The sequence below is a fragment of the Papilio machaon genome, chromosome Z, assembly GCF_912999745.1.
Source record: "Papilio machaon chromosome Z, ilPapMach1.1, whole genome shotgun sequence".
Lineage (NCBI taxonomy): Eukaryota > Metazoa > Arthropoda > Insecta > Lepidoptera > Papilionidae > Papilio > Papilio machaon.
Window position 1 is genome coordinate 6,972,750 of NC_060016.1, and position 13,953 is coordinate 6,986,702.

Below are 13,953 nucleotides of genomic sequence, written 5' to 3' on the forward strand. Positions count from 1 at the left end.
TTTTCTTTCAAAATGGAACAATAATCCCTCATAATATTTTCCAATTTTGTGCAATGTTAGGATTGTATCCACTTGTTTTCTTCCGCACCTCAAAAGTCTTACACAATAAAAAGAAAGTGCAAACAAAATAAATATACCTTTTAAAATACGAAGATGATTTGAATGGAAAGGGACAGGCTACTTGGTAGATTGCAGGTACATTGGGATCATCTAGAATGTTAGATTCCTACGATTATTTACTACACTTACATATCATAAAATCATTTATAGTAAATTAACATCAATAATATTTTACTTAAAACATTTCTACTAACATCAAATGTAACTTTGGACTAGAAGGATAACATCAATATTAATTAGACAATAAACAATAAACAAAATCATCAAGATAATAATCATGTTGATTAAGTTAAGGGTACAATTACATTTGGCATTTGGGTATCATTGTTTGACACTCGAGCTATATTTAAAAGATAGAGAAAACATTGCCTTGAGGCGATTAACAATCATTTGCAACTTAACATAATTCGAAGTAAGATTAAAATTAGATTCGTTGGGTTATTTTAAATATAATTAGATTATGAAAATTGACTCCTGGTTCTCCAGAACAAAATCGGTAAATGCATTAATGGGAGCAATGGATTGCAGCGACATTTGGCCATTTGGAGGCCATGCGAGATTTGGGCCGAACACTACAGCCAAGTTGTTGCTCGTCATCTTATTCAGGCAGCTCCTGTCTTGCACCTAAATTAATTAACATAGTAAATAAATAAGGCTTTTTACGCAGTACAGTAAAGTAAATTCAAGCAAGTTAAGTTTTTCTTTATAATTTCACATTATATCCCTTTATTATTATTTTAACTAAAATTACTTAAATTGTCATTTGTTTCTGTAAAGGCTTATTAAAATGAGTCATTTAAAAAATTACAATTTTTTTTTCTAAATTAAGAATTGATTTCATAATCTGTATAATTATTTAATGTATTCCTCACCTTCCATAAGAACTGTATGATATATTTCAACAGCTTGTAATTGTCGAGAGGTAGCATCTCTCGAATCATAAACTTCACTTGACGAGACTTTTCCTGATGAGACCAGGCTATAACAAAAGAAAAAAAAAATTAAGCACCTCATTATGTTTTCCACATAAAAAATATTAAAGAGTCTTTACTCGGTATTTCAGTATAATGAGTAAACAACTCCAAGAAAATCTCTTAAAGTTGGTATAAATTTCTATGTATATCAGTTCCAGGAATATAGGGCGCAGAAATGGAACAAGGTTGTTAGTGTATGTTGTCTGGCAGATAAATCAATAAATTCACAGGAAAGAGCTTGATGTATTGTGTACACACTGTGGAAGCTACTAGGAAAATGTTTTCGTAATTGAGCATGTAAAATAGCCTTACTATATAAATATGCATAATTAAACAAAATTTTGAAAATTTAAATGCATACTCTTTTAAAAATTTCGGGAAACTTATTTTCAAAAATATGACTAGTACTTAAAAAAAGTATCATTCATTATTTGTTCCAAAACATTTATACAATTTTGCAAAGTTCACAAAATTGTCTCACTGGCCATATAATATTGAGTATTCAATGTAAATAATTTCACTTTATTTTTCATTTTCACATAACAATACAAACTTCTTTTTTTTTTATAAGAGAAGGGGGCAAACGAGCAGCGGGAACACCAAGGTGTTCATTCTAATAAAAAGTGAATAATAATATAATGGCCAATCGTATATTACCACTTTGGTTAAGTTCTGAATTAGAATAAATTAAAATGTATTTTGTTCCACAACTTACTTTGAAACTTCAGGATCTCATCATATAACTCAAACGTCATCAGTGGTTCCTCGAGGTCTCGAAGGAAAGTCTTCAACAGGACTGCAGCATTGTGTGGATCATTTTGGAATGTAAGCGGTTCACCCCTGTTGCAGGCCCTGAGCAACTCCTTTATCACTGTAACATTGGCTGATCGACGGAAGATCCCTTCGGTCTCCAGGGCTAAAATTTATAATTATTTATGTTAGCAAAAAGTATTTTTTGTATATTTATTATATTACAATCGAGTGAGTTGCTGGCTATATGTACATTAATATTGTACAGTACATTTTACTCTACTGTTTTTATTTTCCTAATATCATTGAAAAATTGCATGGTGTTTTGTATCCAAATGAATAAGCTTACCATCTGGCTGGGAGAGAAACTCAACGCATTGACGCACTATGGGCGGAATGGAATCAATCATATCGGGATTATTTTCCTTTATAAATTGCAGCGAGACTCCAAACTGCTGAGTGGCGGGCGGCGACAATCCGTATTTTCGTGCATCTGACGAACTATGGCCCTGTCTAGCTGGTGCACCACCATCTTTTTCCTTGCGACGCCCACCTCGTGAATTTTTGGATTCTAACATCTTGTCGTACCTTTAGAAATAAAATAAATGATAACATTTAGTCATCCTCAATTATTTCGCTCTATCGTATTTTTTTAACTACCTTTTTGTTCTTTACCATATGTTACAAAGGTGTTAATCGAAATAGTCTGATATTTGAGGAAATATTAAGTAAATTTCGACAAAAATGAGAAAAAGATGTCTTAAAAGAGATATTTTTATGAAATCAATAAGATGCACACGAAAAAAGTAAAAAAAAAAAATGTCGGAAAAATAATTATGTGTAAAGGCGTGCTAAGAAGATCGATCATATGTTTATATACAAGCAAAGAAGCAACAAGTATTCTCAGCCAAATTACGTTTTTTCACATTACCAAACCCCAATCAATAAAATTACCACTTAGGGTCGGATCCAAGCGACTCACCTGTCACCAGTGCTCTCCTATTAATACACAGGTACCACAGTGTTTTGTTATTAAGAGCGGCGCAGGCAAACTGAGCGAAATGATTTTATTGACATCTGTCAGGGTGTTTATAAACCTCGGCGGCGACATGCGCAATGGGTCCCATCGATATTGTACGATTTAAAAAAAGTATAAAGGAACTTACTCCAATACTTGTTCTGGAATGGGTATTTTCTCTAAGCCCAAGTGCTGCTGGAGCTCATGCAACGAGTTCACGTACATCATCTTCCGTCCAAATTTAACACTGATGGCGGGTCGTAACATTTGCCATACAATACGTATAAAGTTTGTAGGATGAACTAGATATAGAGCTTTGAGATTCTTTTTATATTTTCTATCAAAGGCTCTATAAGCTTTCCACAGCCAAGATAATGGTGGTTTGTTCTGGCTAGTGAGACCATGATGAAAGTATACTACACTGTAATCTTGTTCCACGTATTTATCTAATGTGCACATCAAGTATCTGTGAATTGAGGGAAATTACGTTTTAATACTTGCAAGAATAGTGCAAGCTATCAAGTAGGTATTTATCAAACAGTATGAAAATAAACAAACCTTAACAATTTGTCTGGGTGCAAGTCTTTGCTAGAGGGAAGTTTGCACGCAGATATAACGATGATACGGCGACCAACTTCATCATCTCCTACTACATCAATGGCACCATTTCTAGCAAGTTCCGCAAAGTAGTCATACTCCTGACTAGTTGTTGCAATCTAAAAACCAGTAACCAAAATAAATCTAATTTCTGTTTGTTGTAGAGCAGTTATTGTATTGCAAAACCTTCACTAACTACTAATGCACATCTATTAATATTTATGCATTAAATGCAAACTATTTCCCTTTTGGATAAAAATAAAACTGGCCACTCAAAAAATCTTACTAATATTACAAACTAGCTTTTACCCGCGACTCCGTCCGCGCGGAATAAAAAATAGAAAACGGAGTAAAAATTATCCTAAGTTCGTTTCCTGGTTCTAAGCTACCTGCCCACCAATTTTCAGTCAGATCGATTCATCCGTTCTTGAGTTAAAAATAGTGTAACTAACACGACTTTCTTTTATATATCTTAATATATATAAATCTCGTGTCACAATGTTTGTCCTCAATGGACTCCTAAACCACTTAACCGATTATAATAAAATTCGCACACCATGTGCAGTTCGATCCAACTTGAGAGATAGGATAGTTTAAATCCAGAGCTGGGCATTAACTCGTTAATCCGTTAATCGTTAATTAACGAAGTTAACATTTTGCTTAACGGATTAACTTTTAAGTTAACTTCAAAAAGTGTTAACGCTTTTGTTAACTTCCGTTAATCTCAACTTCCGTTAATCGTTAAATTAGAAACTTGGAGACGTGCTGTCATTTTGTTTAAATTACGTGACACGCCACACTCGTAAGTTCAGCTATGTTGGGCGACTGTCGGCGACTCGAATGGGAACGAACGAGTTGATAATTGATATATGTGAAGTTCGCGTGCAAGTGTGATGCATCAGAGCGTCCGGGAAAGACGTGACCAACAGGACAAAATCAAAAGAAGGTTCGAAATAGTATATTTCATTACGAGTATATAAAAGCAAGAGTATGTAATAGCCCACATTCCGAACGCTCTTCGTCCCTGCAATACGCCACTTTTTGAGCAACTGTATTAAAAACCTTTTTACTTGTGCTTTTTCTTTAGCTTTTCCAAACTCGTGCGTTCTCTTTCTCAACTGTCAAAATAATGTCTGTCATAAAGAAAAACTAACCACGAAGTTTTTACCAAAAAAAAAAAAATCATTGAAGTTTTTATGATTCATGGAAATATTTCTAAAAAGAAGCTCCTAATTTGTTACAATATCAAATTTAGTGATTTGACTCAATGAATTAGGTTAGGTTTCATTTTATTTCATCTCATTAAATTTAATTTTCATTTCATATCAATAAAAATAATCTACTGAAGACTTGGCTGTTTGGGCATAGTTCCTGCTTACCCAGAATGGGTGAAGAAAACAAATAAAAATCTGTTTGTATTCTTTTACGGTTGGCGCCATTTTCCAAACATTTTAGTTAGTTGAGTTTATTGTGTTTTAATTATTCTATTAAATTGCTTCATTTTTTCGCAACTGTATCAAAAATGGTTGTTTAGTACTCGTGCGAAACTGTCATTACAACTTGTTCCAACTGTCAACTTGTAGACATTTGTCGGAACTCTTTGCAATGACAGGCTTTCCGCACTCGTAATGAAATATGGGTACTATAATGCATTCATGCTTGTCTCTAATACTAATGTGTTATAGAATTCATAGTCAAATTACTATTTTAAACAAGTGTCGCCACATAAGTGTAAAATTAGAATGTATAATTTTGGTATGGTTAACTGTTAACGATTAACTTTAACTTGCGTAAAATTTTCGAGAATTTAACGCTTTAACGATTAACGAAGTTAATTTTTTAATTAACGAATTAACGAAGTTAACTTTTCGATTAACTGTGCCCACCTGTGTTTAAATCTCAAATTATAGTCGCAATTTTAATTTATTGCTAATTATTTGTCTGTTATTATTTGACAGTCACAATTATCTGTTAACTCCAAATGATTCTAACAGATGTCGATACCTTTCGACTGGGTTGAGTAAGTAATCAATAGATGGCGCTGCTATGGTAAATCTACGAACGTGTCATATAAGCTACATTTTAACAGCATAATTTAACCGGTTTTTACCAAATTTTTATGCGTATTCAGTAAGTCTGAGAATCGGACAACATCTATTTTCCTATTAAGTTTTTTTAACTATGCGCGGACGGAGTCGCGGGCGACAGCTAGTATAGATATATAGATGTGGATGTTTAGATGGAGGGATGGATGGATGTTTTGAAGGTATCTCTAGAACGGCTCAATGGATCCCAATGACATTTGGCACAGATGTAGATCACGTAGATGTAGTTTTTTTTAATTCCACACAGACAGAGTCAGACAACAGCTAGTGCAATATATTTTGGAACTTTTCTTTTGGAACTTTTTACTATTCAATTTTGTAATATATTGGTTTTATATTTATTAGACTTAAAAATGATTAGATAGACGTAAACATACTAATTTTACATAAAGTATTTTGTTGTATGTTTGGTGTAGAATAGTAATGTCTAACCTCTGCATAAACTTTTGGACTACCAAGTTCTTTTTCAAAGTTCTCTTCAATGGTTCCATCACTTGGTGTTTCATCTATAAAGTCATCTGCTATATCTAACAATTCCGGGGGCAATGGTGCTAAAAAAATTGTGTTATTTAAAATAGACATTCTATTATTGTTACTACGTGCTTACTATGGGAATACAAACACAATTTAACTGAAATTTCATACTGTTGTAGTATTGTTCTGTTTGATTTATTTACTTTTTTATTGAAATAAATCAAGTGTTATTAAATGTATCAGTAAGAGATTTGTCATCTGTCATTTATCATCTGCAGCCTAGTATAAGGTATTTTTTAATTCAAATTTTGTATATTCACATCTTATCTTATTAACAACTTGTAATAATGCTAGTCATACAAAAAATCAACATTACAATTTTTCAGCACTTATGTTAATTTAGAAATATTTTATAGCTATACTGTTATTAATAAAATAAAAATATCATATTATTTAACTGTTTTAGAGGTAATTTTATAACTTTAGCACTAATAGAAAGTTCTTCTAATGAGTAACTTAGGCCATTTTTTATTTATACTATGTATATTAAATAATGGTTTGAATTGTAAGGTGTAAGTGTGATTTTATATTTTTCATAGAATAATTAATGACTAACCTTTGTACTGAATATGCATTATTATTCATGTTGTGTGGTCACTTAAAATCAGTCAAATGTTGATGATTTAAAAAAAAGCACTAACTACTAATAATAATTGACAACAATAAAAAACCTAACTTTTTGTTTTATAAATTTATTTTTAAATCAATATATTATAATATATAATTTAAATTATCATTGCTCCACTCAACAGTTTTTTTTTATCTCTTATTGTGATTCTCTATCCATAAATATTTTATATTAAGATATATTAAATAGAAAAAAGTTCAGACTAAATAAATATGTTACTAAATTAAAAAAGTAAATGATATAACCACAAAGAGTTAAGACAGCTGCAAACTTAATCTACCATAAAAAAAAAAACTTTATTATGCTCTAACAATTTAACAATTAGGGACTTCAATAATACTTTTCTTGTTTCTCCTTTATTTTAAAATAAAAAATAGTCCATTCATAGTACCTATATTTCAGATAGAATGGTTTGCATATTATTTTTCATTGCTTTTACTTTTTTCCAAATAATGTTACTCATTAATGATTTTAATTTTGGACCAGCAGTATGCTTATACAAGGCAATGGAACTTACCTAAACCAGTATTTTGAACTAATTCTGAATCATCAAATTCCAAGCAGGGTTCATAATCATGGTATTCAGAAAGGCTTGTATAATTTTCATCTGGATCCATGTTACCACTATGTAGTACTGTGTGACAAAATTAAATCAATACAATCATTAGGACCTACTTTCCTCAAAAAAAAAATGAAGTAATAAAATAAAAGATAAAAGGAGATATAACTAAAAACTAATAAAATAGCCAGTTGCAATAGTTATAATCTTCTAGCACGAAAACTTTTATTCAAAATGTCTACTGTGGAAACCTACGATCGTTAATGCGCGTTGTGAATGCTAGTTTTGTAATTTTTCAAAATCACAAAGCAGAATTCTGGGCGCCGTGCAATATGATTCTCTTAACGCTAGACTACAGTTTCGATATTCTTTAAAACTTTTTTATTTATAAGTAATTTATAGTTTCTTCCGTAACTATGGTAATTCCGTAAAAAACTATGGTAAGTCCGTAACTATGGTGTTGTTCGCTTTAGATACCCAGAATTCGAACTAATATACTTACGTCTAAATGCCCTAACAGGACTAAGCTTCGGTTGATGTTCGGACTCGGACTCCATAGTGTTACAATAGGACACAACTCCAACACTTGTCAGCCCGTCACTTGTTTCATGAGTAACTATATCTGCAATTTCACTCTTTCTAGAGATACCAATAAAACACTAAACCTAGAAACACTTTATTTTCTCAAGAAACAAACTTTTACACGTTCAAAATCTTACACAAACTATACTTTTACAACTAAATGAAAAGAAGTTAAATAGTTATTTTTTCCAAGAAAAGACACATCACATCACCCGTATCCGTAGCTGAAAAATGGCATAGAGTCGGATTAGGAGTATAGACAAAGCGAAGCGAATAGCCGGATAATTCATTAGAAGAATCTTTTATAAAAAATAAATTGTATTATATACATACATTACAATTTAGTTTTTAAATTTTCAGTATGATGGTGAAAAATAAAAAGATTTTTTTGAACTCTTACAAAACGTTTGAAATAACAGCCTGCCAGAATTATTACAAAGATTTGCAGAGCATCATCAATAACAAAAAAATAACAATAAAGTAAATTATTTATTAAAAGTGTATAGAACATTCTATATGGTATAGCTCAAAACAGGAAAGTAGAATTTGCGCAGAACATAATTTTCTAATCATAATATCTATTGCGCAATTTCTCATGCATCTTTGAAAGCCGCATGCGTAAATGCTCACATGATGTGTTTTATTTTCCGTAAATATGTACAAATTATACAGAAATTGGGCAGAATTTAACATCAATGCGCATGTGCAAACTTATATCCATGCCTTGTAGCCTCTCATAATAATAACGATATACTAACCACATTTTATGCTATAAGATTTTGATGATTTTTTTTTATCAATTACATTATACACTAAGTTATCACTAACTGACATTAATTTAATTGGGTAACTGTAACTGCAAGTGTCACTTTGTTCTATGCATTATATATATGCTAAATAATGTTTATTCAAATATTTTAACAAATTGACAATAAAAATATTATAGCGCTGATGATTACACAGATACAGACTTGAAAAAACCTTCCATGGAAGAAATTTCTCCATTTTTAAGGACAGCTCGTCATACCGACTTCATACAATGCCTTAGTTTAACTGTGGGTTTTCACTTCCGAAATATGTATACAAAATATTTGTTATCTCACTGACATAAATCAACAATTAGAGGATGTGTGGTTAATAAACAACTTGCGTTTCTTAACCACACATCCTCTAATTCCACCTACATTATCCTTTCTTTTACACATTTTGGGCTTTACCACAAAAAACTACAAGTGTTTTTTATATTTTTTTTAAATTAAACTTAAGTCAACCCTTTTATACCGTAATGCTAGCGCCCGGAGTGGATTTTCGACATGGTTATTGAAACATAACGCGTAGGCTTGCGAAATGCCATATTTACCAGTAAATAATGAAGTCCTTATACCGAACCGAATGCATTGAATAAATACATATTTGTGGTGAAACATATAACCGCGTTGACGTTAATAATATTAATTATCGGCGATCAAAGGGTTGGAACACGTGTTTAACTAAACAGTGTTTAACAACAGTATTTTATGGAGTAATGCTGGTGTGCTGAAGTCTCTAGTTATTTTTTAATTACCTAATGTTTAATTACTGTTAACTATAAGATCAACTCTCGTTGATATTCTGTGGACCAAACGAATCATTCAATATTATGAAGCCAATAAGTAATTCCACTTCCGCCGATAGATGACTCTGAATTAAAGCTGAATTTTTAATATTTAAATTAATTGATGAACAATATGCATAAAATATATTAATAATTTAATATTGATGCGTTTTGTGAAAATATTTTTTTCTGTCTTAATTTTATAATTGTATCTGGCCAAATGCAAAATGATGACATTACCAAATGTCAATGTCAAATGTGTAACATCAATAGTGGGTATGTTCCGATATGCTCTGCGAGCACTGCACAGTGCTATCACTGTAGAAAAATTCGTTCCGTTATGGACTGCCAGTATACTGCCGCAGTACTCTAGGGAAATATATGACGTCATAAATCGCCGCCATATTCTACTGTGAGCACTGGCTAATTCTACTGTAAGCACTGGAAAATTTTAAAGTTCTGTAATTAGTTTAGATTAATAAATAAAACAATAGAAGAATTGCAAAAATGAACCTTATTAGACTGTGTTGAAAATGTTAACTTACAATTAAAACTTACACAAAGTTAATATAAGTTAAGCAATGAAAAACATATTATTTTTTATGAAAAAGTACTTACTTTTATTATATTATAAATTCAATTTACAATTAATATTAATTAAAATATTTTTAATTTGTCAGTACTCCAAAACAGTTATTTTTAATGTACTAGAAAACTTGAATACACTCATTTGAATGCTGCGTCAAAAAATGCGGCTGACAGTATACGGGATTGCGTTTCGTTTTAAATCGTAACCAGTATAGCTGGCTATAAAGGAACGGCTTCACAATATACTGAATTGACGTCACACTGTACAGTGGTCGCAGTGCAAATCGGAACATACCCGATATGTGGCGCTACCATTCTACCAATAACCGGCTAAATTTGGCGAGTCAACTTGAACTAAATTTTACTGCCGTAAAATACTGGTTAAGGAAATCGGAACATCAATCGATGAAGTTATCGAACCAAAAGCGCTAACGAATGTTTAAAAAGACTTCAGCACACCGACCTAATACAGTTATATTTTACTTTTACTATTATTGTATATAGCAACACAATGAGAGAGAGGTGGGGGGGAACAGGCCACCAACTAGGGATGTTAACATTGAGTTAAAAAGTCGATTTTTCGAAAATCGATTTTTACAGTTGATGATAAAAATCGATTTGTCGATTTTTAAAGAAAAAATAATCGATTTTTTTTAAATCTTTAAAATTACAGGGAAAATACAGAAATATAATATATTTCCTAAGCACTTATTGCAATAAAACATTTTATAAAATAAAATTAAGTAGATGTATTAAAAAAAAACAACAAACTTATGATTTTAAAAACGAAAATATAAAACAAATAATTTTTAAACATTCATTTAAACACTAAAAAAATATTTATAATCACAAATATGATAAACTAGCTGTACTAGTTACTTCGTCCGCGTGGAATACTTTTTTCGGATAGCATTTTAATTATTTAGGCTAATTATTTTACTTAAGATTATAAAAATTACATCAAAACATATTAATCATACAAAACATTCTCATAAATCTTATATTTTTCCATACAAACTTTCATCTCATTCCCTATTGTTGTTTTGCTCCCTTGAGGGTAAAATTTTTACAAATTTTGAATGTCATATTTATTTATATCAAATTAACAGCCTAAAAATAAGTTTCAAGCTGTAAAACTGATGATACTTCCATACAACTTCCCTTCCCCTCTTCCAAACCCTTTTTTCTATTTAAAAAGTAACGTATTATATGTCGCAGGGCGTGAAACATCTCATCGATAGCGCTGTTTGAAAAATCGAATAAATTACATAATCGATTTTTTAAAAAATCCATAAAATCGAACATCCCTACCTTAAAGAGACACACTATCTTACTTGTAATCTTACTAATATTATAAATGCGAATGCTTAGATGGATGGATGTTTGTTTGAAGGTCTCTATGGAACAGTTCAACGGAGCTTGATGAAATTTGGCACAGATGTAGAACACAGTACTTATTAAGTTTTTTAATACCACGCGGACTGAGTCGCACACGACAGCTAGTTACATTATAAAATGAACTTGATTAGAAACTCTAATAATAACTATATCATAATTATCATTATTATGTTGAACCGAATAAAACATATTTTTTTAATGTGTTAAAACCTATCAGGGATTCTGGAATCAAAGCCACTCTAAATGACAGTCATAAAACCACCATAAAATATTGCTTACAAAATACAATACAGAACTATAAGACCTACCGGTTTTTACATATTTAACCATTTGACTTAATTATTAATAAATGTAATATACATCTAATAATATCCATAGAACATAAATTTTGGAATATTAAAGTTATAATTTTTGTAGCTTAAATTAATTTCAACAAAATAATGCAAATATCAGTCTTAGTTTTAAGTTTAATAACTCTAGTTCTTTTCAATTTGTTTATTAGCACTCGCCCATGATTTCATCAGTGCAGATTTACTTAAAGTGACCTATCATATATCTGCATGCATTAGCTACTTTCCAGTTAAAGTCCTGTCAAAATCAGTCCTGCCATTTTGGTAATTATCCGGAATAAATAATAGTGGCTTGCAGACAGACAAGACAATAATTAAAAAAGTTTTTTTTTTATTTTTATGGATAAAGAAATAAATCACTTACATGAAATGATAATAATTATTTTTTAGATATTACATACAGACACTCCAAATTTATTAACTGTATCTATGTATTTATTATAGATTTACTATAGGTTCTTTCCACAGTGAATTTGCTTATGTTTAGCTATTTACTCCACCACTATCATAAACTAGATTAAAAAAATCATATAATGTAGATAAGATCTTAAACATGTAATCATTATTTTTTAACTCAACAACAATCAAATTATAAAACACTCTGGAATGTGATGTATACAATACTTATTTCCAACCAAAATACTAGAGTAGATGATCTCTAGTCATTTGTTTCATTGATTTATTTTGTTTATAACATACTAGCTTTTGCCAGCAACTTTTTCTAGTACTCTTAAAGTTCACAGTCTATTTACAGAAATAAGTTTTACAATTTTGATTCACTGTGTATAGCACATAATGAAAAAACTGTGAAAAAATGCTTCTTTTGGTGTCCCAAAACTGCTGGATCTTTAAAAATTCAGGAAAACACCAGTGGCAGCATTTGATTCTGAAAAAGTTAAATTTTAATTTTAAAGGAATTATTATTTAAGTTTAATAAGGCTGTTTTAGCATGATGCATAGAGAAAAGAGTGCTATTCTAAATTGGTTGACCACAATACATCTTATTAGGGTGGGATTTTTTTTTTTTATATTAAAAATATGTTAAACAAGCAAACGGCTAACTGAATTTGCTGAAATAGTGAGACTATTGCCTATATACATCTGCAAATAACGATGCGTTGCCTACCTTTAATCAAGGAGAAGGTGATGCACAGAAAGAGGATATATGCCTGATACTTCCTAAGCATCCCCTCTTCCGCCAAATCAGTGGATTTCTTGTAAGTAAGTGTACCCTTCCCATCCTGACTTAATTTTATCATAGGATTTTAATGACAAAACACTTTTGCCAAATATATTATCATATCAATTTACTCTCTCATTCCATAATGAGATAACAAAATGTTTTATAAATATGCTGCCACAGTGGGTATTTTTAATAGTGTGATTTCAATTGAAGTTTAAGTAGTTTTTCACACACACAATTGTAAAAGTAACTTGTTCATTGTCTATTTTAGCTTATTCTTTTACATAATATATTGATATAAGATATTGCTATTAATATATTATTAATAAAATTGAATATTATTAGCAGTTAATGGCTATTCACTGTTAAATCTCATTAAGTAACTGCCTTAAGCTAGCTTAGTAAGTGCCTATGCACTACCACCAAGCTAACACATACTACCTGCTAACCTGCTAGAGTGTACCACATCACCACATAACATCAGATGGGATAGCTGTCAAATGCTAGCACATTCTATCATCATCATCAACCTGCCCTTATCCCTATGGAGGGTCGGCACAGTATGTACTACTCCTCCATACATCTCTATCAGCCGTCATATCTGAATTTACCCCCTTCTTACGCATATCCTCTTTCACACAATCCATCCATACTTTCTTTGGTCTTCCTCTACCTTTATAGCCATCCACATTCAATCTCATTACTTTTTTGTTTATATGATTATCATCCCTCCGCATAACATGTCCAAACCACGCTAACCTTCTGCTCCTCAATTTCTCGATAACTGGTGCTACTTTCAAACTTCCTCTGATATGCACATTCTTAACTTTATCTTTTCTTGTCATACCACACATCCATCTTAGTATACGCATCTCAGCTACATGCAATCTTCTTTCATCCGAAACCTTGGTGGCCCAATATTCAGATCCGTACAATAAGACAGGTCTGACGATTGACTTGTAGATCTGTCCCT

The 13,953-nt window shown here is 31.2% G+C and overlaps 1 protein-coding gene across 1 annotated transcript; it reads right to left on the minus strand.

The window, feature by feature from the left end:
* Positions 1-8,095, minus strand: LOC106717074 (rho GTPase-activating protein 1). Its single transcript, XM_014510774.2, has 9 exons — positions 7,788-8,095; positions 7,244-7,360; positions 5,997-6,115; positions 3,421-3,578; positions 3,011-3,328; positions 2,194-2,432; positions 1,810-2,010; positions 993-1,099; positions 1-744 (listed from the first exon to the last, which is right to left on the minus strand). Exons 1-9 carry the CDS (start codon positions 7,840-7,842, stop codon positions 574-576), a joined length of 1,485 nt encoding a protein of 494 aa, XP_014366260.2. The 5' UTR covers positions 7,843-8,095; the 3' UTR covers positions 1-573.
* Between the last annotated feature and the right edge of the window lie 5,858 nt (positions 8,096-13,953).

What these genes read in the sequence shown, in the direction of transcription:
- LOC106717074 (XM_014510774.2), bottom strand. Translation starts at nt 7,842, where the DNA reads ATGGAGTCCGAGTCCGAACATCAACCGAAGCTTAGTCCTGTTAGGGCA. An exon ending in TCCTGTTAGGGCATTTAGAC is followed by an intron (nt 7,361 to 7,787) that starts GTAAGTATATTA and finishes TTTGTCACACAG; the next exon opens with TACTACATAGTGGTAACATG. An exon ending in AGTTCAAAATACTGGTTTAG is followed by an intron (nt 6,116 to 7,243) that starts GTAAGTTCCATT and finishes CAATTTTTTTAG; the next exon opens with CACCATTGCCCCCGGAATTG.